This window comes from Stigmatopora argus, chromosome 10, assembly GCF_051989625.1.
Source record: "Stigmatopora argus isolate UIUO_Sarg chromosome 10, RoL_Sarg_1.0, whole genome shotgun sequence".
NCBI classification, from domain to species: domain Eukaryota; kingdom Metazoa; phylum Chordata; class Actinopteri; order Syngnathiformes; family Syngnathidae; genus Stigmatopora; species Stigmatopora argus.
Window position 1 is genome coordinate 9,547,344 of NC_135396.1, and position 26,423 is coordinate 9,573,766.

The following is a 26,423-nucleotide window of genomic DNA, read 5'->3' on the forward strand; positions in this document are numbered from 1 at the left end:
ACTTCTACCACAACTACCATATGTTATGCTACTATGATAGCATATTGATTCCATCCCCTGTGCTAATTAGTGCACAATATTCTAAAACAAAACTGCTCCCTGTAAAATTACTTTTAACATTATTGTGCTCATCATTCTGGGCTCTCAGCATCACTTATTGTCCTTTATTAAATAAATCAAAATCAAACTTATTTACCACGCTGTTGCTTTCAAATGATTCTTTTGTGCGTCTTCACTGAAGACAAATGCCGTTTCTCAGAGGAAACACAACCAGGAGAGCATTTTTGCTACATGATGTCCAATCTACATCAAAGATGGAGCACTTAGTACTTAGTCTCTGATTAAAGAGCTCTTGATAGGCACTAACAACGGTTGGTGATTAAAAGGACAGACAGTACGTGAATTTCTTTCTGTTATTTGGGTGAAAATAGGATGAGACATTAGACGGTAAGTCATTGTTTTCTGCCGACCATTGTTTCTCTTTCGGCGCTCCTAGTGGGGGAGTTCACTTTCAACCATGCCCACTCACACATTGCGGAGGAAGCGCGAGGCGGTGCGCAAGCGAGTGCACGTGTGACCTAATTTCAGTTTTCTGAGAGCACCTCGCGGCCATTTGATTCTTTAACTTTAGTAAGGCTGTCTGCTTAGAATAAAAAATAAAGACAAAGACAAACCGACTGATGTTTGACAGCATATGACTGTAAAAAAATGTGTGTGCAGATTTGTGATATGGTTTGCGTTTCTTTTCTCATTTTGTGCCAATCCACTCGATGCTGACGAATGATCCAATAGGACCGTCTTAAAAGCCTCAGCCACCAGTGCACAAATTGACATTCTCAGAGAGTATGGATTCCTAAGTGTCCACACGCACATCACTTCCAATAACCAGTCTTTTGTAGCTCGGTGGTTAGCATGTTTGACTGCCAAGATAGCGCTTTGTGTTCAAATGGGTTGTCAAAAGTGATGCTACACCATCAATACCAGTAGCATATGGAGCACAGTATAAAATGACGACAAGACTATATTTTTAGAGCATGATTTTAGGTAAAACCTTTTACAAATGGAGAATAAAAGCATGTAAGTTATGGTTACTGACGAACAACACTGTTACTTGCGAGTATTTTAATGGATCTAATTTCAGCACGAACAATGACGGAAGGTAACTTTGCAGTAATACGCCAAAATGTAGAGTATGTAGAATATGCAAATTGTGGTGACAGATGGACTGACCTTTTCGATCTTGTCCAACCACTCTTTGTTCTGCGCTAGCTCGGCCATGAAGGCTTGGTGCTTGAGCCATTTCTTGTGAAGCTTCTGAGTGTCGTCACAGTTTCCGTCCCGCGCCAACAGCATCTTCTCGCCCACCCAGTCGCCCAGCTAGAGACAAGGAAGATCTTAGAATAATTGTAAACAATCAATTCTATAAAAAAGTTGTGTGTTCCCATTGCTGGGGAGGTTTCATGATGTTCCTCTTTGACAGCCGACAACAATGTGCGATACATACTATTTAGACCCAATATAAGTTCATGCTTATCCCTAACAAGTGAACCATCAATGGTACTGAATGATGAATATTCACTACCAGTTCTCCGAGTTTAAAGGAATAGGATGTCAATCACTGTCACTGGTGATAAATACTATGGAAAAAATACTATAGCCAGCTTTTTCATTTTAAAGTAATTAATTTAGTTTTGATCAACATTGTATTCATTTATAATATACAAACATAACGTGAAAAAATACATTCATGATTAATAGTAGGAATATAATCATTTCATTGTTTTTACTGACCACGTGGCCTACATAGGGTTAAAAGTCTAAAGTGTCAACTTTTGAATAGCTGTCTACTGCAGTAACCAATAAATTCAGGAGTTTTAGGATGGCTCTCTTATTTTTAAATAAAGCAAACAAGTATTTTTTTGACTGACAAAACCTCTTAAAATCATGCTTTCTGGAAGAAACACACTATTTTTCTTTATACGCATGAACACTGCCACAACTCACTTTTCACACAAAAAGGCAAACACACCCCACGTTAGCAGACGGCGACAAGGTCATACACACAAACACACACACACGTATAATATGTGTGAACTCGGAACACACACAGCAAGTTAGGAAGAATAACCACGTACACACGCGACAGCATCGAGGTCTCCCGGCAACAACATCCTCGCATCCGCATGCAGCATCGCCTTCAACTCAAACTGGCTTTTACCGGCAACGACCCCTTACCGGGAACGGCCCGGGGAGGAAGGACCCGAGGAAGGGTTGTGGGGGTCTCAAATCGGGGTCCGCATCCGAACACGTGCACAAGGAGAAAGAGGGGATTTTTTTTTTTTTAACTCATCCTCTGCCCCTCCTTTTTTCCCAAAACAATAAAATGGCAGCCGGCACAAGATGATGCGCTGGCCCCTCCCACTTTCATTGAGGGAGGAGGTTGGGAGCAAAGGGAGGAGGAGGAAGTGAGGGGGGAGGGGGGTCTTTACCGGACACAGTTGATGATGTAGGGATTGCAATGTGTGTGTGTTTACTTTTAAAAGGGACTTTACATACAGCCAAATGCACACACACACGCATATAGACACCCCACCCCCATCTCTGCAGTTGGCCACCCCACTGCAGTTGCATCACACGAGTAGGAATTGAACAACGGCTGTTCTTCAACCAGCCCAAACACTAGACTTCAATGCACGGTGGCACCAGACAGGCGTCCGGGGTATTTTTTATCTCCACCAACCACAATTGTAAGATGAATTACCATTTAAAACTTCTACTCACTTTACTTTCTTGGTACTTGAAATTCCAATTACCAAACATAGCCACACCTCTAATGTCATATGTTCAATGTAGATGCTCCAAACACACCATATTTACTGGCTTTGCACCAACAGAATATCAGAATGATGCTACTTGTGCATTTTTATTACATGTACTGTGCACTATTTGAAATCTGGGCAGTGCACCTGATGGTCTGGTGGACTCCATAGTCCGGAAATTACGGTATTGTTTTTTCCACACAGCTCCAATACCTGTTCAGGAAACCCCCCAAAAACCCACTAACATACCAATAGTATCGATTTGTGAACCAAGATCAAATTCACTCAAATTTTGGACACAGGACAAAAACATACCCCTTTTTAAAGAATTTAAATGATCATTTTTCATAGAAAAGTCTGAATTTAGGAAGTGGGTAGATGCAATTTTTCCACTGCTAAATATATAGATTTTTTTAAAACAAAAATGTATTTATTAAATATGCAAACAGATAAATGTGTACAACATATTGCTGTAACATATGATTATTTAATTGTGCTCTTTGATGAATGTGGGAACAATTTTAGAACGTTGTCATGCATATTGCAGCATATTGACATTGTTTTTTTTAATGCGCATACATCCAATATTTAAGCCAAATTTGTTCTTTTATGTATCATATCGAACAACAACAAAAAGTCACTCTCACATCACATTTCCTGTAATTTCATAAGGCGCTTGACCATACTGTATATAATACAGTACGTTTACAAAGAAAACGAGGTCCAGAATTCTTAATGTGATAAATTAGTGATGAGAAGCTAAAGTCATAAATAATGAAAATGAACCCAAGACAAAGTTTTCCAAACTAAACCAGCTTTTGGCTTCAGCAACGGAAGGCACATGAAATTTAGAGACCTCGAGTCGCTTTAGTATTCCCGACTGATGGCAGAAATGTGAACGGAAAAAAATCTAGCAGCATTTTCAACAAAAAGCAAATAGACAAGCATTGATTTGACCTTGAAAACAAATCAAGCGTGGTCTTTGATGTACTCACCTCGTGGCAGTCCTGTAGAAACCTCTGGAGGGCCCACTGGTCATTGAGTTTTTCCAACCACTGCTGGGCCTGCTCACGATTCCGGTTTCCCCTGAAAGCAACACACGGGGACGCCCATGGGACGCACTTTACTTTCGCTGTAAACTTTGCAATAATGTAGTAATAGCTAATACGTACATGCTTTTTTTATTGGGTGTTTAGGCACAAAAATACTCTCAGCCCCGCCCCCACTTCACACACATACACACACCCACAATCAGATCAATTTCAAGGGCAGGTGTCACTTGTGTTCCGGTTGCTAATGCTCATTGTTGTATCGTGCCCGGAGAGCAATAAGACAGCTGCACTCAGCTTAGTTTGACCATAAATCAAAGAGGACTCACAATATATAAACATAAATATTAGGTCAGGCCATTCACAAATGAGAAATAAGGGTAAAAGGGATATTATGTGGAAATACACATAGTTCACATTTTGAAATGAAAAGAAATTCCTTGTATTTCTAATTTTGTTTTTTCCTGATTGTTTAATTATAGTTACCTTGTAAAATAAAATAACGTTAAATGCCTATTTTCTTTTAAATACATTGAGATGAATAAAAAGAATAAAAAAGGTATGCCACGGGAACTCAAGATCTCACTTGAATTTATGTAATTATATTTATAATGGAAACCCATCAATTCTTAATTCTCAGTACAATACATAGTTTTTCAAAAATGTGATTATTTCAATCTTTGACCCGGTGCCCTCAAAAGATAAACGCTTGAGTTTAGGTACCTTGTGGTCAGTGTGTTTACGTGCTGTCGTATGCGCTCTGAGTAGATGTTGCTCTGGCTGATGAGGCTCTCTCCGGCTTCGATGACGGCCTTGATCCGGTGCAAGTTGAGCTCCATGGTGGTGGTGAAGTCCTTATGCTTCTTCACCGCGGCCTCCACCGTCTCCACCGTGGTGGGAAGCTCCACGTGCGCCAGCGCGGACTCCTTCAGCACACCCGGCAAAAGTTTTGGGGGAGCAATTAACTTCATATCTGACTCAAAATTTCATTTGATTTCAACGATGAGCGACGGCTCCTTTTTGCTAACACCAGACTTTGTGAACAACTTTGACTTTGATTGCGATCATCAGTGACTATAATTTGATGATATTTACTCAGGCAGTAATTGTCCTTTTTTTTGTCAAAAAAAGGACTTAGATCTACTCTAATTCCATTTTTTTGTGAACAAAGACCTTCCTCACTTGATTGTTGATGAAGGACTCGGCTTGTTTGACATCACGCAGGAAGAGGTGGAAGATGTGCGCCTGCACGAGGACATCACGCCTGCTGTCCCACATCTCCAGGAGCTTGTTCCAGCCCAGGTCTAGCTTCTGCAGCCACTGCTGCAGAGCGGCTTGCGGGAGCGGTGCCTCCTCAGACTCCAACAGGTCATTCATGGCCTGCAGACGCTCGTAGTCCTCCTCATACCTGCGGGGAAGAACCCAAGTTCACTTTTTTTTGTCAACACAGAACTATGATTTAGGTTCTGTGACTGCAGTAGTGTCATGCTTTGCTGACAAAGAAGTCTGATTTCACCTTTTATATTCCAACCAATAGGGGAGAAATGTTTCAAAATGGTGTACACCACCACTACTAATAACAGCAATATGAGTGGCGACTTCACAGGCCGCGTAAAAGTGTTAGCTAATGGATATTTTGCAGCTGCTGGACTGAAAAGATTCTATTTTTTTATTATTACTGATTCAGGGGCATTTGAGTTCAAATTAATTTTTTTGTGAGCCAATTTCATTTGGATTTTGTGTGCCCAGTGCGTTAATGATCTCTGCCAGCACTCCCAGAGGATTTCTATCGCCATCAATGGCAGCAAAAGAGTTCATTGGAACTGCCGTGGTGCATTTGAAAGTAGCCGTTTGTTAACAAAGCATTTTGATCCATCTCGAAGGTACGCACCGTCCGATTTCTTCCTTGAGTGCAGCGTGTTTGTTAATGAGTCTCTCTGCTTCCTCCAGGTCGTTCGGTAGCTGGTCCGAGGCGGCGGCTGTCTGCGTTTGGACCAGCCAGGTCAGGAACAAGTCCAGGTCCTGATAGAATATGATGACAAGGACATTTTCTGCATATGTGTGTGCTCGTCACTTGTCAAACACACTGAAATTTGGGCACTATGAGGTTTCAGGCAAAATCAGGCTTGTCCTAATTCTAGCAACCGTTTGAATACGTTGAGTATGAGCGCCACCGGCAGACCTGAATGAAACTCTGCAACCTGCTGGCCACCATCAGAGAATCTTCGCAGCCCTGCAGTGTACACTTAAGCTCCTCCCACTCAACACTGATGCCGTCGAAGGGAAGGAGGACCTCTGTGGCGCGACCGGCATGTACGGTGGCCAAGTGCTCCGCTTCCTCCTAGATCAGCAAAACAAAAACATTGTCTGACTTTTTCTGGGGAATAAAATGATACATGTTCTTGAAAATTGGAGAATTTTTAACCATTGAATATCCAATTTTTCTGTATATGTATATATATATATATATATATATATATATATATATATATATATATATATATATATATATATATATTCAACTAACAATGTGGCACGGAAAGCTCTGATATGAATATGTTAAACTACTATATTTAATACCATATTTTTGTGATTATGAATTCACCTGTAGATGCATGAGTTTAGGTTCCAGTACAGACAAGGCCCCCTCCATGGTGGAGAGTCGACGCTGCAGAGCCAGCACACCACCCAAGTCGCTGCCTGCATACTGCGTGGCATCGATGGCTTTGCGCTTCTCCTGGATCTGCAACTTGATCTCGCTACACTCCAGAAGGTAGTTCTGAAGACGTTGCATGCTGCCAAGTTGATCCTTCTTCTGCTCCACCAGAGCCACAATGCTGTTCCATCTGCCAGGGAACCAACTCGTTAACGGGCCACATCAAAAAACAAAAAAATACCCAGGTTCTTCTACGTTCTACGGTCAAACCTTTGGGTGAATACCTGGAGTTAAGGTGATCCTGACATCCTCTGACCTCTGTGGAGGACGGATGTCCCCCATCCAGAAGCTGCTGGACTATCTGGTTAACATCCAGGATCCTCCCCATTAAGCTGTTCATCTCTTGGTCCAAGGACTCAAACCTGCGGCAAAGGTATTTTGAAATATTTCCACGCTTGACATTAATGCCAACTGTGTCACAAAAGAACTATTACAGCATGAAAAGCCATGGAGATCTCCCATTCTGCAAGATAAAACAACCGACCTGTGCGCTACCACCTCCACATCCTCCAGCTTCTCTGGTATCTCCATCTTGTTGAGCCACTGCTCTTTTTCGTCTATCCACAGTTCGCAGGCGTTGACTTCACTGAACATGCGGTAGACGGCCAGGGCGTCGTGGAGCCACTGCTGGCGGAGGACGCCCACCTCCACCACCTCCGTGTAAAGCTGCTCCACTTCCACCATCCGAACATGAACTTCCTGCATAAAAACAGGAACTCTCTTCACGCATAGATCAATCGCGAGTGGGCTTCCGACCTGTGTGGAGTTAGCATGTTCTCCCTGGGCTTGCGTGGGTTTTTTCCGGGTCCTCCGGTTTCCTCGAACCATCCTCAACAAACGCATGCTAGGCCGGTTGAACACTCTAAATTGCCCCTAGGTACGAGTGTGAGCGCGAACGGTTGTCCTTTGTCTCTTCGAGCCCTGCGATTGGCTGGCCACCAATTCAGGGGGTCCCCCGCCTGATGCCCAAAGTCAGCTGGGATAAGCTCCAGCACCCCCCGCAATCCTTGAGAGGATAAGCGGCGGGGAAAATGAATGTTAGTTTTCGCACCACCACCTACCTCTTGTTCTCGATAGCGCAATGGCAGCGCCACCATGTGTTTGCGCAAGGCCACCACATGTAGCCGGTGCTTGTCGATGTCTTCGCTGACGCCACGGTGCTTCTTGAGCAGCGAACACGTGGAGTACTCGTCGTGGCCAAAGTCCTCGCTGGACACCAGGCGATAGGAGTCCTGCAGCCACACCACCAGGTCGTCCGTCTCGGTAGAGAATTGGAAGAAATGCAACGCCTCCTGAAGATGGCTCAAACGCTGGGCCGCCTGCTCCTCCAGCCGAGTCCACTCGTCGGTCACGTCCAGGATGTGCTCCTGGATGCCCTCTGTCTCGAGGCTCTTCTCACTGAGGATTTCCTGACCGCGGTGAATGGTCGTCTAGAGAAGTTAACACATTACAGTGTTATTGAGTTGAGGGGGACTACATACATGTCAACCTCGGCCAATTGCTCCCCTTATTAAGCGATTAAAAAAACGTACAAATGCAACGCGGCACATATTTACTCACATAGGGCGCAGTATAATTTTCTCCAAAGTTGACGGGGTGCCCAACCACTATGCACTAAATTCAAGATTCTGTAGATGTCGCTGTATGACGCTGACAGCTTGACTGTCTGGGTACATTGCTTGCTGACGCGCTATATGTATATATAGTGAAAAGGTGGACGTGTGAAAGGAGAATGCGCTTAAAGCATGACAATATTAGCAGTTGACAAGGACGTTTTGGTCTGCTACCAGTGACTGAGACGATCCGGATTAGAGCCGAAATGGGTAAAACAAGATCGGTTTTACAAAAAATTTACTTAAAAAATTCCCGTCCAAAAGTTGTTATACGGCGTACACAATTTGAAATGATCAAAAAACGTATAAGATATGGAAAAAACTGAAAAGTTGACAGGTATGGGGCAAGGAATTATCAAACCGTCCTACCACGTTTGAAGGCTAAAATAAGGCTTTCAAGACAGCTGAAAGGTGTCGAGACAATATCAAGGTTAGCTTGTTAATGTAGTAGTGTTCAAGTAAAAATAGTGTTTTCAAGCCTGGACTAGGCTTTTGAATTTGGTGTAACAATTGTTCCAGGTGGCTCAAACACACACAAAAACACAAACACACACACACACACCTCCAGCAAGGATCGGTGGGCCATCAATTCTCCGGCAAGGGTCTTGTGTTTCTGGAGCAATTTAAGCACACTGCTCAGGTCCTTGCCATAACCCTGAGCCCCCAGGATGGAGCTTTTCTCCCAGATCCAGGCCTCAGACTCTTCCAATTCCTAGTTGGAGAGCACGTTAGCGTGTCAGCGTAAGAGTGGATTCTCCTTCTCTGACCTTGAAGAAGGCCCACAGCTGCCTGGAATCCTCCAGCTCGGAGCGCCGCTTGGCCGCCAACTCCTTCAGCTCCTCCAGGCAGGACGAGACGTGATTGACCCGGTTGCAGATCACCTGCGGGTCGCATGGCTGGTAACCTAGGCAATGACAAGAACAAGGCGGCCATTCACGTCACTGGCTTTGGCGCTTCATTTCCATGTTTCGCTCGCTGGAGTGAATTAGAGAAACCTTCTACCTGTACCTTCTATGTTGGTGAATTTAAGTGCCGAGGCGTTGAGCATCTCGACCCTCTCGGCCTGCGCGCCGATGTCGGCCTCCTGCAGGCTGTGCTTCTGCAGAAGGTCGTCAACCTCCAGAAGATGTTTGCCAAAGTCTTTTGACAGGAGTTGGACCTGCCGCAGAAATGGCAAAGAGTAATTTTTGTAGCTTCCAGGATAATTATGGCCATTTACATTCTTGAATCCAGCCCTGACTTTTTTGTAGTCTTGTTTTTTTCATCAAAAAAATGGTTCAAATGTACCGTTAGAAAATATTGCTTTGTTTAAATATAGTTAAAGAAGTGTAAAATATTATAATCCATCCTATTTAGGTTTAATATTGAATTTAATTTGAATAATAAGAAACATTTATTGTTAACAATACTCGGACAAATTGACAAAAAAAATCTTATTTCATAATTATGATTAGAAAGTGAATCTTTTATTTGAAATACTATTTTGAGTAAAAATAGTAAGTCAAATAATTACACTTGTCATTTGAATCTTTGTATTTTTCATCAAATCAAAGGTTAGTTAATTACAAAATAATTAAAAAAAAACATCAAAACAAAAATTCTTAATATTTGTTGTAATAATACATTTTCACATATTTCACCTGGTTTAAATAATTGCTTAGTGCAGATATTGTAAATGAAAACTAAAATACTTAAGCCATTTCCATACATTAAATTGAATAAAAATCCATACAAGTATTGCTTATACTTTCTACTTTTTTATACCTATTTTAGTATTGAGAGCATCCCCATTTCCCATTTTCTACCTGCGTGTCCTCCATCCAGTCGATCATGTAGACCATGTCCTGGAAGGTCTTTTGCAGAGCCAGGTTTTTCTCCAGCCGGATCCGCCTGCCCGCCACCAGCTCCTTCAGCAGACTCCACTGCCCCAGGACATTCTCCTTGCGGGCCGAGATGCGGCGAATGTCGTAGTAGGTCTCCACCTCCATCTCGGCGGCCAGCTCCACCACTACGCCGATGCGCTCCTCGTACGAGGCGATGTCTGCCTCGATGGCTTCGTGCTTCTTCATGGCCGCCTCCACGGCGGGGAGGTCGTAGCCAAAATTGTCCTGGAGGGGGCATCGACAATTGATCCGGTACCACTTACATTCTTCTAAAATGTCTTTTTCTGTGTCTGTATTCTCACCACTACTGTGACAGTGAAATTTCCCGAATATGGGATGAATAAAGTTATCTAATCTAATCTATGATGTCGGAAAGCATGCGGCCCAAGATTTTTAGCAATATCAACTATTCACGTCTCTTCACAGTTGGGAAATAACTTTTTAAGAGAATGTCATACAAGGATAAATCTTAGTTGCGCACGCATATTTTCAGAGGTGAGCTTTGCAACTCTACGACATTATTCCATAACACCAAAAAACCTCTGTTCCAGATATTTGGGTGTTGTTCTTCACGGTACCTGCGACACGAGCCTCTGGTTCTCGTTAAGCCACGCTTGTCTCATGGTGGTCTTGTGGTCAAAACGCTGAGCTAGCAGCTCTAGCTTCTCCTGGCGAATCAGCTCCTTGCGCAGAGCCACACCCCTTTCATGCTCCGCCTTCTCCAGCCTCTCCCAGGCCTACAAATTGTTTATGTGAGGCTACCAGTCAAATGAACTTAAAAGTGTGTCATCTCATAAGACCACCTTGTTGATGTCAGAGATGAGCTTCCCTTCATGAGGCACGTAGGATTTCTGGTTGTTGGCACGCAGCTTGCTTTGAATGGTGAAAAGAAGGACTTCCAAATTTCCCTTTTCCTGAAACCTACACAAAAGAAAAGCGTATGCTTGACCAGAGGGAAAAAAAACTGTCAAATTTAGAATAAAATATTGGCATCTGTATTTGCCAGAATTTTGCCAATGAAAAATATATATTAAAATACAACATTAAAAACTCTTCTTCAGTCATTACAAAGTTGCTTATTTTTTTAACCGGATTTTGTTCGGGGTATTTGGACGTTAATCTGTGTCGTTTCACGTACTTTGTTGTTAATTTGACAGTAAACTTTTTATGGTTTCCACTTTTAATGGAACAATTCTGGCAACTATGACTACCAATACTACACTTCAAATTTGATAGTTTTTTTGCCGTGGGCACAGAGCATAATTTGTGTTGATATTTTATTTTAATTTACAAACAGATGCCAGTCAACTCACTTTATGGGCTTCTCGATGGTGCAATAGGTGGTGAAGGCCTGCAACTGCTGCTGAACTCCCGTTAGGGAGTTAGCAAACTTCTGGTTGCCAATAATGGCAATGGTCTTCTCGATCCATTCCAGAAGGTCTGACGCCAGCGCTTCGTACCGGTCTACCAGCTTCTCCGCCTCGATGCAGTTGTCCAAGACCTGACGCGTGTGGTTGCATTAAAAAAAATACATTTGGTGGAAGGAGGGAATAAGTAACTTTATACCTTGCCAACTCTCTTGCCCTCCACTATCAGAGCCTTCATCTTGGAGAAGTAGTGGTAGTAAGAGACCACGTAGGTGATGATGGACTTTTCATCCGGGTTCTCTGTGTTCACATCTGCACTCAAAGAAATGTTCCCTCCATTAGCCACCCACGACTTGCACATCGACGCATGATGACGAGGTCATCACCCTCGGGGTCCAGCAGCTTGGTGAGGCCCAGGTTGTGCTCGGCGACATTAAAGGCCTGCTGCAAGTTGTGAGTAGCGTTGGATCTGGTCAGTTTCTGGAACTCAATCAGATCTGGTCTGCAGTAAGGAAGAAGGACACGCGTTTAACCTTCTTTGTGGGGACATGCATTTGCAAATAAAAATAAATAAAAAAGACAAAATGGTACTCGGCCGATTCGCCGAAAGATGTTTCGCCGACGGACGTTTCGCCGAATGGACGTTTCGCCAAACGGACGTTTCACCGAAAAATTAAAGTGTTTAATTTATTATTTTATTAAACAAATAAAAGTGGGGATGTTTCTCATTGTGTTGTTTTTTGTGCCGAGGTTGAAAAACATATACACACACGATCCGGGGGCGGGGTAGCGCGCGAATCCCATTTCGGCGAAACGTCCGTTCGGCGAACTGTCCGTCGGCGAAACGTCTTTCGGCGAATCGTCCGGTCACGAGACAAAATCATGGTGAAGTCCACCTGTGTCTGTGTATGAGTGCGTTGAAGGCAAGGCCATCCCTCCAGCAGTTTGTGAAGTTCTGGATGGTCACCTCGGGGTACCTAAAAAGCCCAAATAAATATTACATAACAAAACGTTTTAAATGTGCACTTGTGACTTACCCAGCTGTCTTCATCTGGCACCATAGCAGCAGAGCGTCCTTCGCCGAGCGTGTCTCTCTGTTGTCCGCTGTGGCAATCTTGATCACCTGAATCTACGCAAACACGCCAAAAAAAATTGACGGGCAATTCTCTCTCGGACGTGGAAAACTGTGACCTTCGTGGAATTTTTAAATAAATGCTTGGGGAAAAAAAACATAACTTTTAAAATACCCCACCATTATGTGTATTAGGGTGTAATTATTTGATATTTTTACAAAAAAAATTGCAGGTGCAGCCGCATGCGGCTTATTAGCCAAGGTTACAACGGCTGTCCAAATAAAAGCCCCTCCATTTCCTTGCAACGCATTTGATTTAAAGGGCCAGTGTCATCTTGACTTGAACGCTTGATATGATTAGAAGTGTGCTCCTATTTGTTGGGTGCTCCTAAAAATAAATTTTTCAGTTCCTCCTTCATCCCTCTCCTCTTCCTCGCCTTCTCATCAGTGTTGTGTCAAAGCTCTCTACTTTCAGCACAAAACAAGAAAGGCAGAAAAAAGTGAAAGAAACAATTGTTCTTCACTAAAAATGAAATGTTCACTCACACAAAATGTTAGTTTTTAAATACGCACAATTAAATAAATATCTTCATTTTGACCCCCTGGTTGATTTAATTTGAAAATATGACAATAGACTATAGACAAGCAGTCCACATGGCCCATTACATGTGCAAATGTGAAAATAGGGACACACCCCCCGCCCCCAACACAAAGACTGCATAATGAAAACAGAGACTCGGGACAACCTTGGACCACTCTTATCACACATAATTACCATCAGTATTCATGGCAGCAAGTGTCAAAGTTTTCTTTTTAACAGAAATATCAACTTTCAAAAAATATACACTAACATACGTAAACAAAACACCACACAAAAAATCCAGAGCACTGATTTGTATGCATGACCTCAGACCTCTGAGGTTATGCATACAACCTCTGAGGCCTCTCTGCACAGGCCTGTCATTGCACGATAACCCCTACAAAAAAAGTGCAATCTTCCATTTTGAATTTGTGTTTTTAATTGTGCCATGGAGTGGGGACGAGTCACTCGGCGTAGGACGCTTCTCACATAAAGGCAGTTTGCATAAGCTCCAGGTGATTTATGTGTGGTTTAGAAAATGTCCCTTACATAATGAAAAATAAGAGAATGTATCCATCATTTGGCGTGGAGAGCGTTGGATTGATTCCCAATCGGTGGCGGTGCAATTGTGAGTATGAATGGTTGTCTTCCTCTGTGTGTGGTCTATGACTGACTGGCGACCAGTTGGAAGATAAAAATGGATTTGTGCATGGATACTGTTTCTTCATGTTATTGGCATTGCCATTTATAATTTACATAATGAGAGGATTTTCTCTCTTTTTGCTATTTTTATCCGTAATTCCCGAGAATAACTAACACAAAAGAAGTGAATCATTCCAAACAATCACATCTAATATAGATATCGCGTCAGCATTTTTTTCCTTTTTTTTTAAATATATATTTGATCTTGATGTGGTATTATCTATATTTAACAAAATTGACTCAAAATTATCAAAAAGAAAAAAAAGATATCCTCTTTTCCTTTCTTTGGAAATGTTAACAAAAAGGGGGGTTGGTGGGTTTGGGCGGTCTTTTGAACTCCCCACAGCTGTCAGTGACATTCATAAAATAGCAAATAGCTGATTGGGCGGCTGCAAGACCAGCTCATTACATTCATCTGGAGGTCTTAGGGGGGCAGTTTGGAAGCCTAAAGCAGCTCAGCCTGGGGGTACCACATGGCCACTCACTTATCACACTGGGATGCGGGGGGGATTTATTTATGCATGTGTGCTTTCCTTTATTAGTGCAGCCTGCTCAGCAGCAGTGGTCATGGATCAAAAGGATGCGTAAATTGCAAACTATATGCCTGTTTAGTTTACTAGAGATTGCTCTCGTATAGAGAAACAAGAAATAAAGCCATCTGCCTCTCCATTCAAAATTCTACGATGCATTTTACGAGGTACCTGGAATCGGAGGATGATGGTCCAAATGAGGCCCAGCGTGAGGCGGTGGTTCCCGTCGACAATGTCGTGTGAGCCCACGTTCTCTAGGTGGACCCTCTGCTCCTTGAGGAACTGCAAGGCTTTGTCCACATTCTCCAGGCAGTGAATGCGCATACGGCCTCGCGTCGGCCTCGGCTGGAGGGCCAGACAAACACGAGACGTCGTTATCCTCACACGAGTCGCGGTAGCGTATTTTAGCGTGGCAAACTGTTGGGCTCTCACCAGCAGCTCCCCGCTGAGGACCTCCAGCAGCCGCGTGAGCATGTAGCCGTCGCGCAGGTCATTGTAGAGGTCTGAGATGCGGCAGGAAACTCGGGACAGGTGGGAATTAACCCACTTGGTGAACGTCTTCTTCTGGACGGCGTCTCGCTCCTCTGAGCATCAAACATCAAAAAGGGGCAAGTGATTAATTGACATTGACGAATATTTCAAATTACTCCTTTTTCTTTTTAAAGAGTCTGATCTAGAAAATTTGAACATACATATGTGTCTATATATACATATATATTTATATATATATATATATATATATATATATATATATATATATATATATATATATATATATATATATATATACATACATATATATACATATACATATATATATATATATACATATATATATACATATATATACATATATATATATATATATGTGCTATGCTACACTACTATACTAAAATTTATTTTCTATTTATTGGGTTCTCCATAAATGTATTTATCGTTGGTGTTTTATGGTTTAAATTTTGTTTTCATTTTACTTTTGTATCATTTAACATCAACATTAATTGCTCTGTGCCTTTATTTATACTTGATGCTTTTATAATTCACTTTGCTTTTTCATGAAATGGAACATTTTATATTGCACATACATAGGGAAAAAATATTCCAGGGAAAAAATATTCCAGGGAAAAAATATTCCAGGGAAAAAATATTACTGCTAAAATAGTTGAAAGTTGTTTTACCATTGAGTAAAAACGAAAACAAAATTGAATTGTATGTGTATTTCTTAATTTAAGGCCATATATGGTTTAGCAGTAGAATAACGGTTGAGATTACCGGCCAAAGCTTTGATTCGGGAACATTCAAACAACTTTGCACTGGTGCACTCCGTTTCCCAAAATGCCGAGCTGACGGGCCGGTTGTTGTTGTTGAGCTGGCGCTGGGCGTCGGCGTTGTCCAGGTCGGGCGAGGCATTCGCCATTGTGTCCCCGACGCCCTAAAACACCCAGTGAAAAACATGCACATTATTATTTGCACATAAATCAAGTGCAGAAATCAAATGACAAAAATTGCCATATTATTCATTCATTCATTTTCCATACCGCTTATCCTCACAAGAGTCGCAGTGGGTTTATTTTTTTTCCAAAATAAACTTGTACAAAGGACCACATGCTGCTTCACCGCACATACACACCGTCAGAGAGACAGCTGCCAGTATCAATCAGTCACATTATTTCTGGCAGGCATATTCCCCCACTTTTTCACCCATGTCCTTATCAAAACTGTCACCCGTTCTTCAAAAATATAAAAAAAACAAAATGCAGATGATACCGACAATGATAGTCGTCCGGTTTGTTTAAGCTGGGTTCACTGGTTTGCATTCATACTGGTCCAAAAGGTGCACACTCCAAACTTTTTAGGTTCGGTCCTGACCAAATAGGTCAGGTGTTCATCGTCTTAATGGGGTGGAAAATGAACCAAAGTCTCTTCTCTTGTAAAATAAGGCCACCTAATGATTGGGAGTCTATAGTGGCCAGCTTATGTGCCTCACAGTTCTGAGGTTTAGAGTTGCAATATTTACTCAGGCAGTAATTGTCCTTGCATTTTGGACCGGAAGTGGAAAGTGGACCATTTGAGCTTAAACGTCAATAAATGTCTAAAGTATATAAAGCAAGGCGAGTATCCTACAATAGTAGTGTGTGCTTAGAGGGGCCTGCTGCCGCTTTGCTAGCAAGGATGCTCTCACTTTCACGCGCCCTCTGACGTCCACCGTCCCCACGCGACGAGTCACGCGTGCAGCATCCGTCGCATGTGCACCGTGCTCGGCCGGAACACTGCGGTACGATGGCCCTGCAGCCTGACGCATGAACCGGATGCCCCTCTCCCACCTGAGAGCAACATCACCCCCTTCGGTGGACCCCCGCCCCTCCTTCTCGTTCGCTAAAGGTGCCCCCCAGCCCCCCCGTCCTACCTTGCGCGCGTGTACCGAGGACGAAGCTTTGTGTCCCCCGGCCGTCGAGCGCGGGTCGCCGGCTTGCTCGGACCCTATTTAGCGGCAGGCCGGGAGGTTCCTGCCCGGATGCTGCTCATGAGGATGATGACATCCATAGGACGGACCCTTAACCCCCTCCCCGCCAGCGACACCCTTAGCATCTGACAAAACCACCTCCTCCTCCACCTCCTCCTCCCAGACGCGAAGATGCGGGAAATAGCAGAAGCGGTGACGGGAGGGGCCGAAGCCAAAAAACGCCACTAGGGGGCACTCTGAAAATCCGCATTTAAATGAAGACGGCCATTTAAACTAGCATGAATCTGCTAATGTTGACTAAATAGCGCTCTCTACTGGTTAACTCTTAACCTACAGGCAATTTAAGTCTGCAAGTAATTAATCAACAGACGAATTAAGTTTCAACTTTTTAAAATCGGGGGATTTTTTTTAAATATAGGAATTTACTTACTGGAAAGTGGTATCGAGTGCATCAAAGACAGCAGTTCCTGTACCGATGTTGCAATTTTGCATATCCAAAATCCTTATCACTGATTGACCGATTGCATCATCAGCAAGTCAGACAAAAATGACGTTTTTTTCAGATCATAAATTGTTGTTTAATCACAATGTGGACTGAACAAATGTTCTCATGTCATTTTCTGAACCACTTCATCCTTACTAGGGTCGCGGGGGGTGCTGGAGCCTATCCCAGCTGACTTCATGCCCAGCCAATCGCAGACTGAACAAAGGTTGAAAAATGCAAACGTATCACCTCGATCACTGTTACGAATAAAAGGAAATACTTTTTCCACTAAAATATGAATCACAAAAAATCTGTTGCAACATTCGGGAATTATTCATTTTTTGTCAGCCATTGACAGCAATGGACGTCAAATTCATTTAAACTGAGAGCAGTTGCTATGAATATTCATCTTTGCGCCATTGGCGGTGCTGGAAGTAATTCATTTTGAGTAGCAGCCAGTAAGTAAATTATAATCATTACATTAAAAACATACAGTGTACGTATTTTTAAAGCAATTATATAATATGATGTGTATTTTACATAATGCTAGTGAAAGGCAAGAAAGTGAGTTCCAAAAATAATTGGAAGGAATAAAAGAGACTGTTTCTTTAAATTGACGCAGTGGGAGGATCTTGAAAAAAGAGGGAGGAGTCTAATGAGAGGCGGAAGCGGTAGGGGGAAAACAACTAACGCTTGAATGAATGTTGCGCGTGTTTTCTGTCACTTTTGCACACTGTGAATCCGAAGAAGCGCTTACCGTGGACGATGTCAGACTCCGTGAAGAACGTGGTGATTTTTGGGGCGACGGGAATGACTGGCCTGGCAACCCTGTCTCTTGCAGCGACTCAAGGTGAGCTATGACGTCACATCTCCATGGCGTCATGGTCTGTTCAATTCATCTGGCGACTTTCAAGAGAACCTACAATTGCAAATGTGGGAACTCATTACTCAGCTTTGGTTCTTATTCGTGCTATTAAAATTACTGATAGTTCTTTTTTGGATTGAATAAATAAGAACAAACTTGAAATTTGCATGTAAGTAACTGAAGGAAATATTGATGTGATAAGAAATATTGATATGAATGGGTGGATTGGTGTAAAAAAAATGGATTTTCCCCCAATAATATATAAGAAAATGTAGGTTTCTTCAAATGTATTAAATGTTAAATTATTTCGAAGTGTGAAATATACTTTGCCCTAAAATCCTGAATTACATGAATATTTTGAATGTGGATTTTCTTTAAAAAAAAAAAAAAAAACTTTACAATTGACTTTTTCTGTATTATTTTGGCTCAAAGACATACTTTAAAAAATATATATTTATGGATTTAATTTTAACTACATTTCCATGTTTCTCTTTGCACACACAAAAAAACATGTTTACATGAAATTTAACCCAATTACTAGTCATACATTTCAGGTGGATTGAATTCATAAAAATAAAGCTCTACTTAAATGATTCATCTAATATGACTAAGCATTATAATCCTGATCCAAAACTGCTGAGTCAAGTTAGAGCAGCATGATGTTGATAGATGCTTGTTATCTTGGGCGCACAGGAGTCTAATTTGGGTGTGTGAGTAGATGTGCTTTTGTGTACGTTTGTCTGTCTGCATGTGAAAGACAAGCACAAGTTGGCGGGTACATCAAATCAACAAGAAATTTGTAGATTCTAGTCCCAAAAAAGCAGTCTTTGTTGTTTATCATTGACACAAAAACACACACGCAAAAAGTCTCTTCTGCATGACAACGATTCTCCTTCATTCACTTACCATTCCATGCTTTCCTCCAGATTACAACGTGACGGTGCTGGTGCGAGACCCCGGTAAGCTGCCGGCGGACCACAAGGCGTCCAGGGTCGTGGTGGGGGACGTTCTCAACAAGGATGATGTGAAGAAAGCCTTGGAAGGGCAGGATGCCGTCATCATCATCTTGGGAACCAGGAATGATCTCAGTAAGAACAAAATATGCGGGTAAAGGTACGCCAAATTGGCAGAAATCTTCAAATAACTGGCATATTGATGCCACAAAACTCTTAAAACAAAAAATGATCACCAATGGACATATTTTTGAGTGGATAGTAAATTAGCAAATGTTGAACTGCAGTTAAATATATAGTAATACCTTAACCTACGAGTACATTTCCTTAAAAAAATAATAATACCAATTACACAAACTCACCAGCAGAAACTAGCACCATAGCTCTCTCCAGTTGTATCTGAAAGATTAGCACAAAATTATTTTTTTGGTGTGTAATCAGTTGTATTAAATTCCACAAAAAGATCCCATTTAATATGGTATAAATATTATTTCCAAATATTTAAGCACAACTGCTACATTTAACTCAATCCCTAAATACACTACGAAATGACACCTCAAAAATTATGTGGAGGGAAAAAAAAACTTGACCTTTTGTGTGTTTCTGCCAGGTCCAACTACAGTCATGTCTGAAGGCACCAAAAACATCGTGGAGGCCATGAAGGCTCGCGGCATTCGCAAAGTAGTGGGCTGCATGTCAGGTGCGATGCTTGCAATGACGCGCTTTTGCGTGCTTGTGGGTTTATCGGAATATTCTTGTTCCTCCCCTCCGATTAGCATTCCTGCTGTGGGATCGTTCCAAAGTGCCTCCTCGAATGCTGGCCGTCACCGCGGACCACGACAGGATGTACGCGGTCCTCAAGTCGTCTGACCTGGACTACGTAGCCGTTATGCCGCCTCACATTGGAAGTCAGTGTAAACAGCAAAACACGCTCACCATTGGCCATCTAATATTATCAAATGAAATTCCAATTTGGACTGCCAAGATTAAAAATGAAGGCGAAAAAAACTTGGAAAATGTGATAAAAATACTGTAATGAACATTAAAACTTTTCTTGATTCTATACAATTTAAAAAATGGACACAAATGTCCATTCATTACTAAGATTCTATGAGAACAACCTGACAATCATGAAATTAAACATTTTTAATTCATTAAAAATATAAATCTATTTAAAAAATTGACATTATATTATTTAATAAAAATATGAAATGACATTTTTAACAATATGAATTTGGACAAATTTAATAATTTTTTGTAACAAATGATGTTGAATAAATATAAATGCTATCCTGCCGTTTAAATTAATATAACGAAATTCTTGAGCTATTCTAACAAAATAAAAAAATATATTCATGAGTTCACTAAAATATATAGAAATGTAATAAAATCATATTACAAGATGAAATCCAATTTCAGAATGAAAAATACATTGCAGTACTTAAATTAGTGTTTAAATAAATTCTGTTGAACTAACTTTCACAATGAAATTATTGAATTCAATTAAAAAATGTCATATCAATTTGATTTTTTTTTTTTTTTTTTTTTATCTCATCAGATTGGATATTCAGTACGTCCTATTACAGGTCAATAATGTATTCAGATGGATTTTACCAGACCTTAAAATGCGTCCTTTTCCTTCCTTCTTTTCCGGCGTGACCCTCAGATGATCTTCCCCTGACGGAGAGCTACTCGGCGACAGAGAACGCTTTGAGCGGACGCGCCATCTCCAAACACGACCTGGGACACTTCATGGTCAAGTGTCTCTCCACCAGCGAGTGGGACGGCAAGTCAGTTGGCATTTGGGGGGAATACAAATAATTCAAATCAGCAAATTTTCATCGGAACACATCATCCTAAACTTTACTTTTTAATCATTCTGGTAGCTCCTCTTGCAAAGCACAAGACATGCTTTTCAACAATCAATATTTTATATTCCAATATCCAATAATGTTGTTTTCCAAATAAATCATTTTGAAATATTCTGAGACATTTTCCTCTTTATTCATACACCAACACATTATTTAAAATGCCATGAAGATCAAGATGATAAAGAAGATTTCTCTTTGTGACTTTTTTTCATGTTAGCTTAGCCGGGCTTTGTGTTACTTAATGCTAACATTGCAGTTGTGCTAACCTTTTCTGCTTGAATAAAAAAATGTTGCTCTCTAACTTTTAACCATAGTTGTGGAACATTCAGTGCCTGAGAAACACAGGACTAAGTTTAGGCTAATTTTGACAAAATACGTTTACTTTTTGATACACTTAACTGGATAAATGAATTGCATGCTTAAATTGTCATTACGTATTTGTACAAGTATTATGATTTAAAGCTTCACCACGAAGTGCACAGATAACAAACAGACAGACAAATAATTAACCAATAAATATGTAAAAAATAATAAATAAATAAGTAGACAGTGAGTCAAAAAGGGAGTTTTTTGTCAAGTGGGAGATTCCCGGTACGGTCGCCACTTACGCCCACGTGACACACTTCTCCAACCACCCACCGTTCCTTCCAGCGGGGGAGCTGTTAGCTATGTATATTTTGATAGATATGCTATCGAGTGCTAGATGCATAATGTAAACTGTGAGTCGTAGGAACTTGACGGCCATTTTGTGTCAGAAAAAGAGCTATCAATTGCTCAATTTTAAACTTTGATTGTTCAAAAACTTTAGGGATTCGATAACTGCGTACCGAAATATAGATGTATATATTTTTTTCAACATAGCCACATTCATATTTTTTCATGCAATGAACCAAACCGTTTTAAAATCCGTTAATATTTCGCCGGGTTAAGAGTAAGTGAAATAAATCACTCATTTTCGGCCCCTCCAAAAGAGTCCGTCAGAAAAGTTTACTGCTTTAAAATGGCCGCTGCATGAAATGTTTGTGTGTGTTATCTCTTACATTTATGGCTACTGGCTCGCAGCCAATCAGAGCCGCCGCTAGGGTTGGTTTTCAAAGGCTGATTCTGGAACAGCAAGAGAGACGGAGTGAGCAGCCAAAAGGCAAAGAAGCTGACAAGCATCCAGCGGAGAAGCCACTTGTTGTTACCGAAGAGTCAGCGGTGGTCATCGGCTTCATTCTCATCTTCTCTCCGCCTCCTCCAGGTGAGATGCTTACGGTTCAATTAAATTGACAATCGGACACATAAACAAGCAGAAAGATGAAATGTCGGTCCAGTGTTAATTGTCATGACATTGACAGGTGACTTTTTTCAAATAAAAATAAAATAAAAAGAAAAGACAGTTTGATGATTTGTCGTGGCATTTCAAGATACGGTGCCTCCCCAAAATTAAGGGTAAACAAACTAAAAGTCTGGTGCTATACATGTCTAACCTGTATGTAATTCTATTTTTTTTAAATAAAATTCTAACCAAATAATTGCTTGGCTCCATGATAAATTGTCATATTCCACAAGCCTCAATGACTAACATGCTACACACCCACTCATAACAGCGTGTGTGTGCGTGCGTGTTTTTTAAGTGTGATGAGTTGACCTCACACAACTGTTCTTTCTGTTGACATGACAACACACACCAACACAAATGTATTTACACTATACACACACTCTCACTTAAAGTGCAAACACACACGTATGCACACTTTACATAAATATTTGTATGTTAAGTACATACTGTATACACCGAGTTATTTCAAGATTTTGATATTACAATACAATACGTATGCTCATGTACTTAATATAGTGCACTTTTATAGATGTGCATTTTAATTAAAGATGATGCATGCATCACAACACTATGCAACTATGCAAATGTGCAAGCTGTATATTCACATTAAACATAATCCATGTATTTATCTCCTGGTTGTTTCCGCGTATGTGCGCGTACTTTAGGTGCTATATGCACATGTACATAGAAAATACAGTACTATATGAAAAAGGAACTTGAGGACATGGTGTTTGCAAAGTGATATTTTTGATTTGCAAGCCTGAATAAGCAAATGTGGGACTCTTGAAATAAGATTTGTAGAAGACATCTTACATGATGGCCACATAAATTTGACTTCTAAATTACAGGAAGTTGAATGTCTGCATCACTGTTGTCTCCTTGGCCATGTGGACGGATAATCATCATCCTTTTGACCTCCTTACCACAGGTTTATGCAGGTAACGACACCATTTTAAAATACAGCAGAATACATTTAAGTACAGTTCTGTTGTATTTAACTTTACAATACAATACATTGCATTAAAATGGTGACACCTTTTTCATTGAAATCCACAACATGCAAATGCAAGCACATTATTGCTCAAGCTGTGTATAATGATATCCGGTGGCTAAGAATAATAGTATTATTGAATTTAAAATTGTTTAAAGAAACATTGCAGTGTTCCTAACATAGTTGAAGTTGAAACTTGAATCTGATTGGACAAAAAAAGGATCCTCTATGCATGCATCTATGGATTCAAGAAATTGTGCAGGAATGTTGTGCAAATTTGAAATGAATTTTCTCTCCCCCTTTTCCAATGTGACCGCACCGCCGATAGGCCGATTGAGCAACTGCACGCACCCCCTTGTGCCCGAGCATGGGGGCTTCCGCTGTGAGCCGTCCCCCTGCCGAGGTTTCCCCCACAAGAGTTCTGTGCGCCTGTTCTGCGAGGACGGCTATCGCACAGCCAAGTCTCTCATCTCCACGTGCCACCATGGCATTTGGAGGCCGCCTATTGCCGCCTGCGTCCGCATCAGAGGTGAGTTTTTGGGAAATCTGCCATTTTAATTCATGTCAAAGAAGTGTTCTGATTCGCTATCAAAGACAAATGTGATGTGAGCACCTTTCCACCTCACGGATGAAGATCTAAACTAGCCGACCTACTTTCTGTCTAGGTTTAACTTCTTGTTTCAGTTCTTCCGCATGTCAACGCTGGTACTGTTTCATTCTCGCTAGGTCATGTGATACCTCAGCGTAGCCTTACCACGGCAAACTATAACATTACATAACTTTACATTACACACTATATATGTGTATATATACAATATACATTTTAAAAGAAAGAATCTCTTATTTAAAACACTCTTTATACCCAAAACTTCATATCGTCTTTTTTATTGACCTATTAACCTGGATTATTTTAGTTTTAGTCTTCTTCTGCAAACAGGAAGTGGGAGATAATAAGAGGAAGTAAAAGAAACCAGCAAATAAGCACGAAGCTCAAAGACAGGAAAGAGCCAACTAACCGCACAGGCTTGTTTAAAAAAAAACTAAGTGTCCACTTTTGCCTTTGATGTTCTGTTGTGCTGTGACTTCTTAAGAATCTAACAGTCTTAAAACCATCATTTGAAACTTGTGTGAAACCCCAATGGCGTTCAAACACTACTTTTAATCCCCAACCCTGCCTGAAAACATTGCCCTTGGTTTGAAACCCTGACAATTGGTCTCCTTTCACAGGTGGCGCTCGCGTCAACACAAACAGCGGGTCAGACTTTTCCATGCCCAACGTCGCCACGACGGCTGTGGGCGTGTCCATATTCCTGCTCACCACCACCGCGTGCTTGGTGGTCAAGTCCCGCCTCTGCCCCTGTCAATCAGACAGGTGAGGGTCCAGCTATGACTGACACGTGCGATTCGTAAACTGTACGATCTGTCACGTGACACTTGACATGTCTTTCAGATGATATCACATGATGTGCCACATACATTCTCTTTTCAGATGGTGCATGTCATGTGACACGTTACGGAGACGTCACGCCTTTCATGTCATGTTTGTCACTTGTAACATGCTATGTATAAAATGACAGTAAGATACACATCGTGGCATTACTTGATGTGGAAAATCACGTATACAGTGTGTCACGTAAAATAGCATCCCAAATGTGTGCCATGTAATGCAGGCGACACATGGTGTGATGTCATATTGGATGTGTCAGACTCGCATTGCATGATGCACGGGTGAAATGGATTTTTCACTCAGTGTCACGTCACAAAACATGCATCTGACAAGCACGTCACATAGATCAATTGTCTTGTGGCATGTCATAAAGTACATGTATTCTGTGTTTACTGGCATATAAGCTGCACCTTTAAAATCGTAGAATTTTACATTTTTTTTGGCATATAAGACGCCCCCTCACAATTTTCACCTCCATTCATGGTTTTAATAGGGAGTACAAATGTGTTACTTTGAAAGGAAAATCTTAAGAAAAACCATCACACGTGGTATTTCTGAGATACTGTATGAATCAAAAGCACATTATTAATATAAGGAATTAATTCATCCAGTAATGATTGTTCTATTACTGCAAAACAGAAAATAACCAACAAATAATAAATCAGTGAAAAAGAGTATAGCAATTCCTGTGCGCATGCATATAAGCCGTACCCCCGATTCAGTCATCATTTTTTCTGAGTTTCAAATATGGCTTATATGCGAGAAAATACGGAATATTACAAGCTTGTGTCACATGATCCGTTTCTGTCCCATTTCCAGTGGGCGTCGGTCCTCGGACCAGCTGGACCTGATGGCTGAGGGACTTCCCGTCTCACTGCCCTCCTACGAGGAGGCAATGTACGGCAGCTGGGGTCAGCCCCTCCCTTCTTCCCATTCACCCGTGCCGGGACCCACCCAACTCCTGCTGGCCCGGGAGCCACCCGGGCGCCAATCCAGCTCCGACAACCCCCCACCCCCATACGAAGAGGTCCAATCACCAACAAGCGACAGCCGACGACTGCGCGTTCCTCTGTCAGCTAACAAGAATGTTTGAAAGAGAAAACGCAAAGTGGATTTGATTGACAGCAGGCGGATGTAACACAGAGGTACTTTTTTTTCTTTTCTTTTTTTTTCTTCTGTTGGACTCAAGAAGCTGGCAACCAGACCAAAGCTGATTGGCCAGTTTGCACAAATCTGATGTACTGTATGGTCTACACTGTGTGTGCGTGTGCTTGTGTGATGCTGTTATATAGACGTTGTCATGACAACCAATCATTCTCAGCCAATTATTTTACCAATTTATGAATATTGCCAATACATGTGAGGAAGTGCAGTGGAAGCTCTCAAATCCGACATGGAATGCTAATTAATATTAGCAAACCTAGACTTCAAATCTTAATAACCTGAGAGGTTCCACTCACTGTATTAATAGATTATAATATGTTTATGAAATGCTATTTATATCAAGGGAGATCAACTTGCACATTGGGAATGTATTTTCACGCTCTTATAATGGATGCCATAATGAAAATAATATATCATATAGTATATTAAATGTTTTTTTAAAGCTTTGTTTCTTTATGTGTCATTTCCCATCTGACGTTTTGGTTTCACTGAGCGGAATTTGCCCCCGCGGTAGGAAACCAGAAACCAC

The 26,423-nt window shown here is 41.3% G+C and overlaps 2 protein-coding genes across 6 annotated transcripts in view; one reads left to right on the plus strand and one right to left on the minus strand.

Moving 5' to 3' along the window:
- sptbn4b (spectrin, beta, non-erythrocytic 4b) overlaps positions 1-19,223 on the minus strand; it is a 31,265-nt gene extending 12,042 nt beyond the window's left edge. Inside the window, exons 1-26 of one of the 5 annotated variants that reach the window (XM_077612132.1) lie at positions 19,051-19,223; positions 18,037-18,198; positions 15,604-15,763; positions 14,764-14,915; positions 14,503-14,676; positions 12,485-12,576; positions 12,344-12,424; positions 11,834-11,949; positions 11,647-11,759; positions 11,394-11,581; positions 10,884-11,001; positions 10,659-10,817; positions 10,003-10,305; positions 9,206-9,356; positions 8,965-9,101; positions 8,760-8,909; positions 7,646-8,014; positions 7,069-7,283; positions 6,809-6,946; positions 6,474-6,714; positions 6,051-6,209; positions 5,760-5,890; positions 5,051-5,276; positions 4,592-4,794; positions 3,815-3,905; positions 1,231-1,377 (exon numbers count right to left, since the gene is read on the minus strand). In XM_077612132.1, the coding sequence (XP_077468258.1) occupies positions 1,231-1,377; positions 3,815-3,905; positions 4,592-4,794; positions 5,051-5,276; positions 5,760-5,890; positions 6,051-6,209; positions 6,474-6,714; positions 6,809-6,946; positions 7,069-7,283; positions 7,646-8,014; positions 8,760-8,909; positions 8,965-9,101; positions 9,206-9,356; positions 10,003-10,305; positions 10,659-10,817; positions 10,884-11,001; positions 11,394-11,581; positions 11,647-11,759; positions 11,834-11,949; positions 12,344-12,424; positions 12,485-12,576; positions 14,503-14,676; positions 14,764-14,915; positions 15,604-15,763; positions 18,037-18,162 (4,140 nt within the window). In that variant the 5' untranslated portion in view covers positions 18,163-18,198; positions 19,051-19,223. Of the gene's footprint in view, positions 1-1,230; positions 1,378-2,135; positions 2,328-3,814; positions 3,906-4,591; positions 4,795-5,050; positions 5,277-5,759; positions 5,891-6,050; positions 6,210-6,473; positions 6,715-6,808; positions 6,947-7,068; positions 7,284-7,645; positions 8,015-8,759; positions 8,910-8,964; positions 9,102-9,205; positions 9,357-10,002; positions 10,306-10,658; positions 10,818-10,883; positions 11,002-11,393; positions 11,582-11,646; positions 11,760-11,833; positions 11,950-12,343; positions 12,425-12,484; positions 12,577-14,502; positions 14,677-14,763; positions 14,916-15,603; positions 15,764-16,738; positions 16,925-18,036; positions 18,199-19,050 lie in introns of those variants that run through there. The other 4 variants (XM_077612133.1, XM_077612134.1, XM_077612136.1 and 1 more) reach the window with 4 other exon arrangements.
- Positions 19,224-21,987: 2,764 nt separating this feature from the next.
- On the plus strand, positions 21,988-26,336 carry LOC144083932 (sushi domain-containing protein 6). Its single transcript, XM_077612139.1, has 5 exons — positions 21,988-22,211; positions 23,141-23,230; positions 23,612-23,812; positions 24,511-24,655; positions 25,550-26,336. The coding sequence occupies exons 2-5, from the start codon at positions 23,149-23,151 to the stop codon at positions 25,821-25,823; spliced, it is 702 nt and encodes a 233-aa protein (XP_077468265.1). The 5' UTR covers positions 21,988-22,211; positions 23,141-23,148; the 3' UTR covers positions 25,824-26,336.
- Positions 26,337-26,423: the final 87 nt, after the last annotated feature.

Bases quoted from the DNA above. Each gene is read 5' to 3' on its own strand.
- LOC144083932 (XM_077612139.1), top strand. From the start codon at position 23,149: ATGTCTGCATCACTGTTGTCTCCTTGGCCATGTGGACGGATAATCATC. The intron at 23,231-23,611 runs GTAACGACACCA...CACCGCCGATAG, and splicing joins CTTACCACAGGTTTATGCAG to GCCGATTGAGCAACTGCACG. The intron at 23,813-24,510 runs GTGAGTTTTTGG...CTCCTTTCACAG, and splicing joins CGCCTGCGTCCGCATCAGAG to GTGGCGCTCGCGTCAACACA.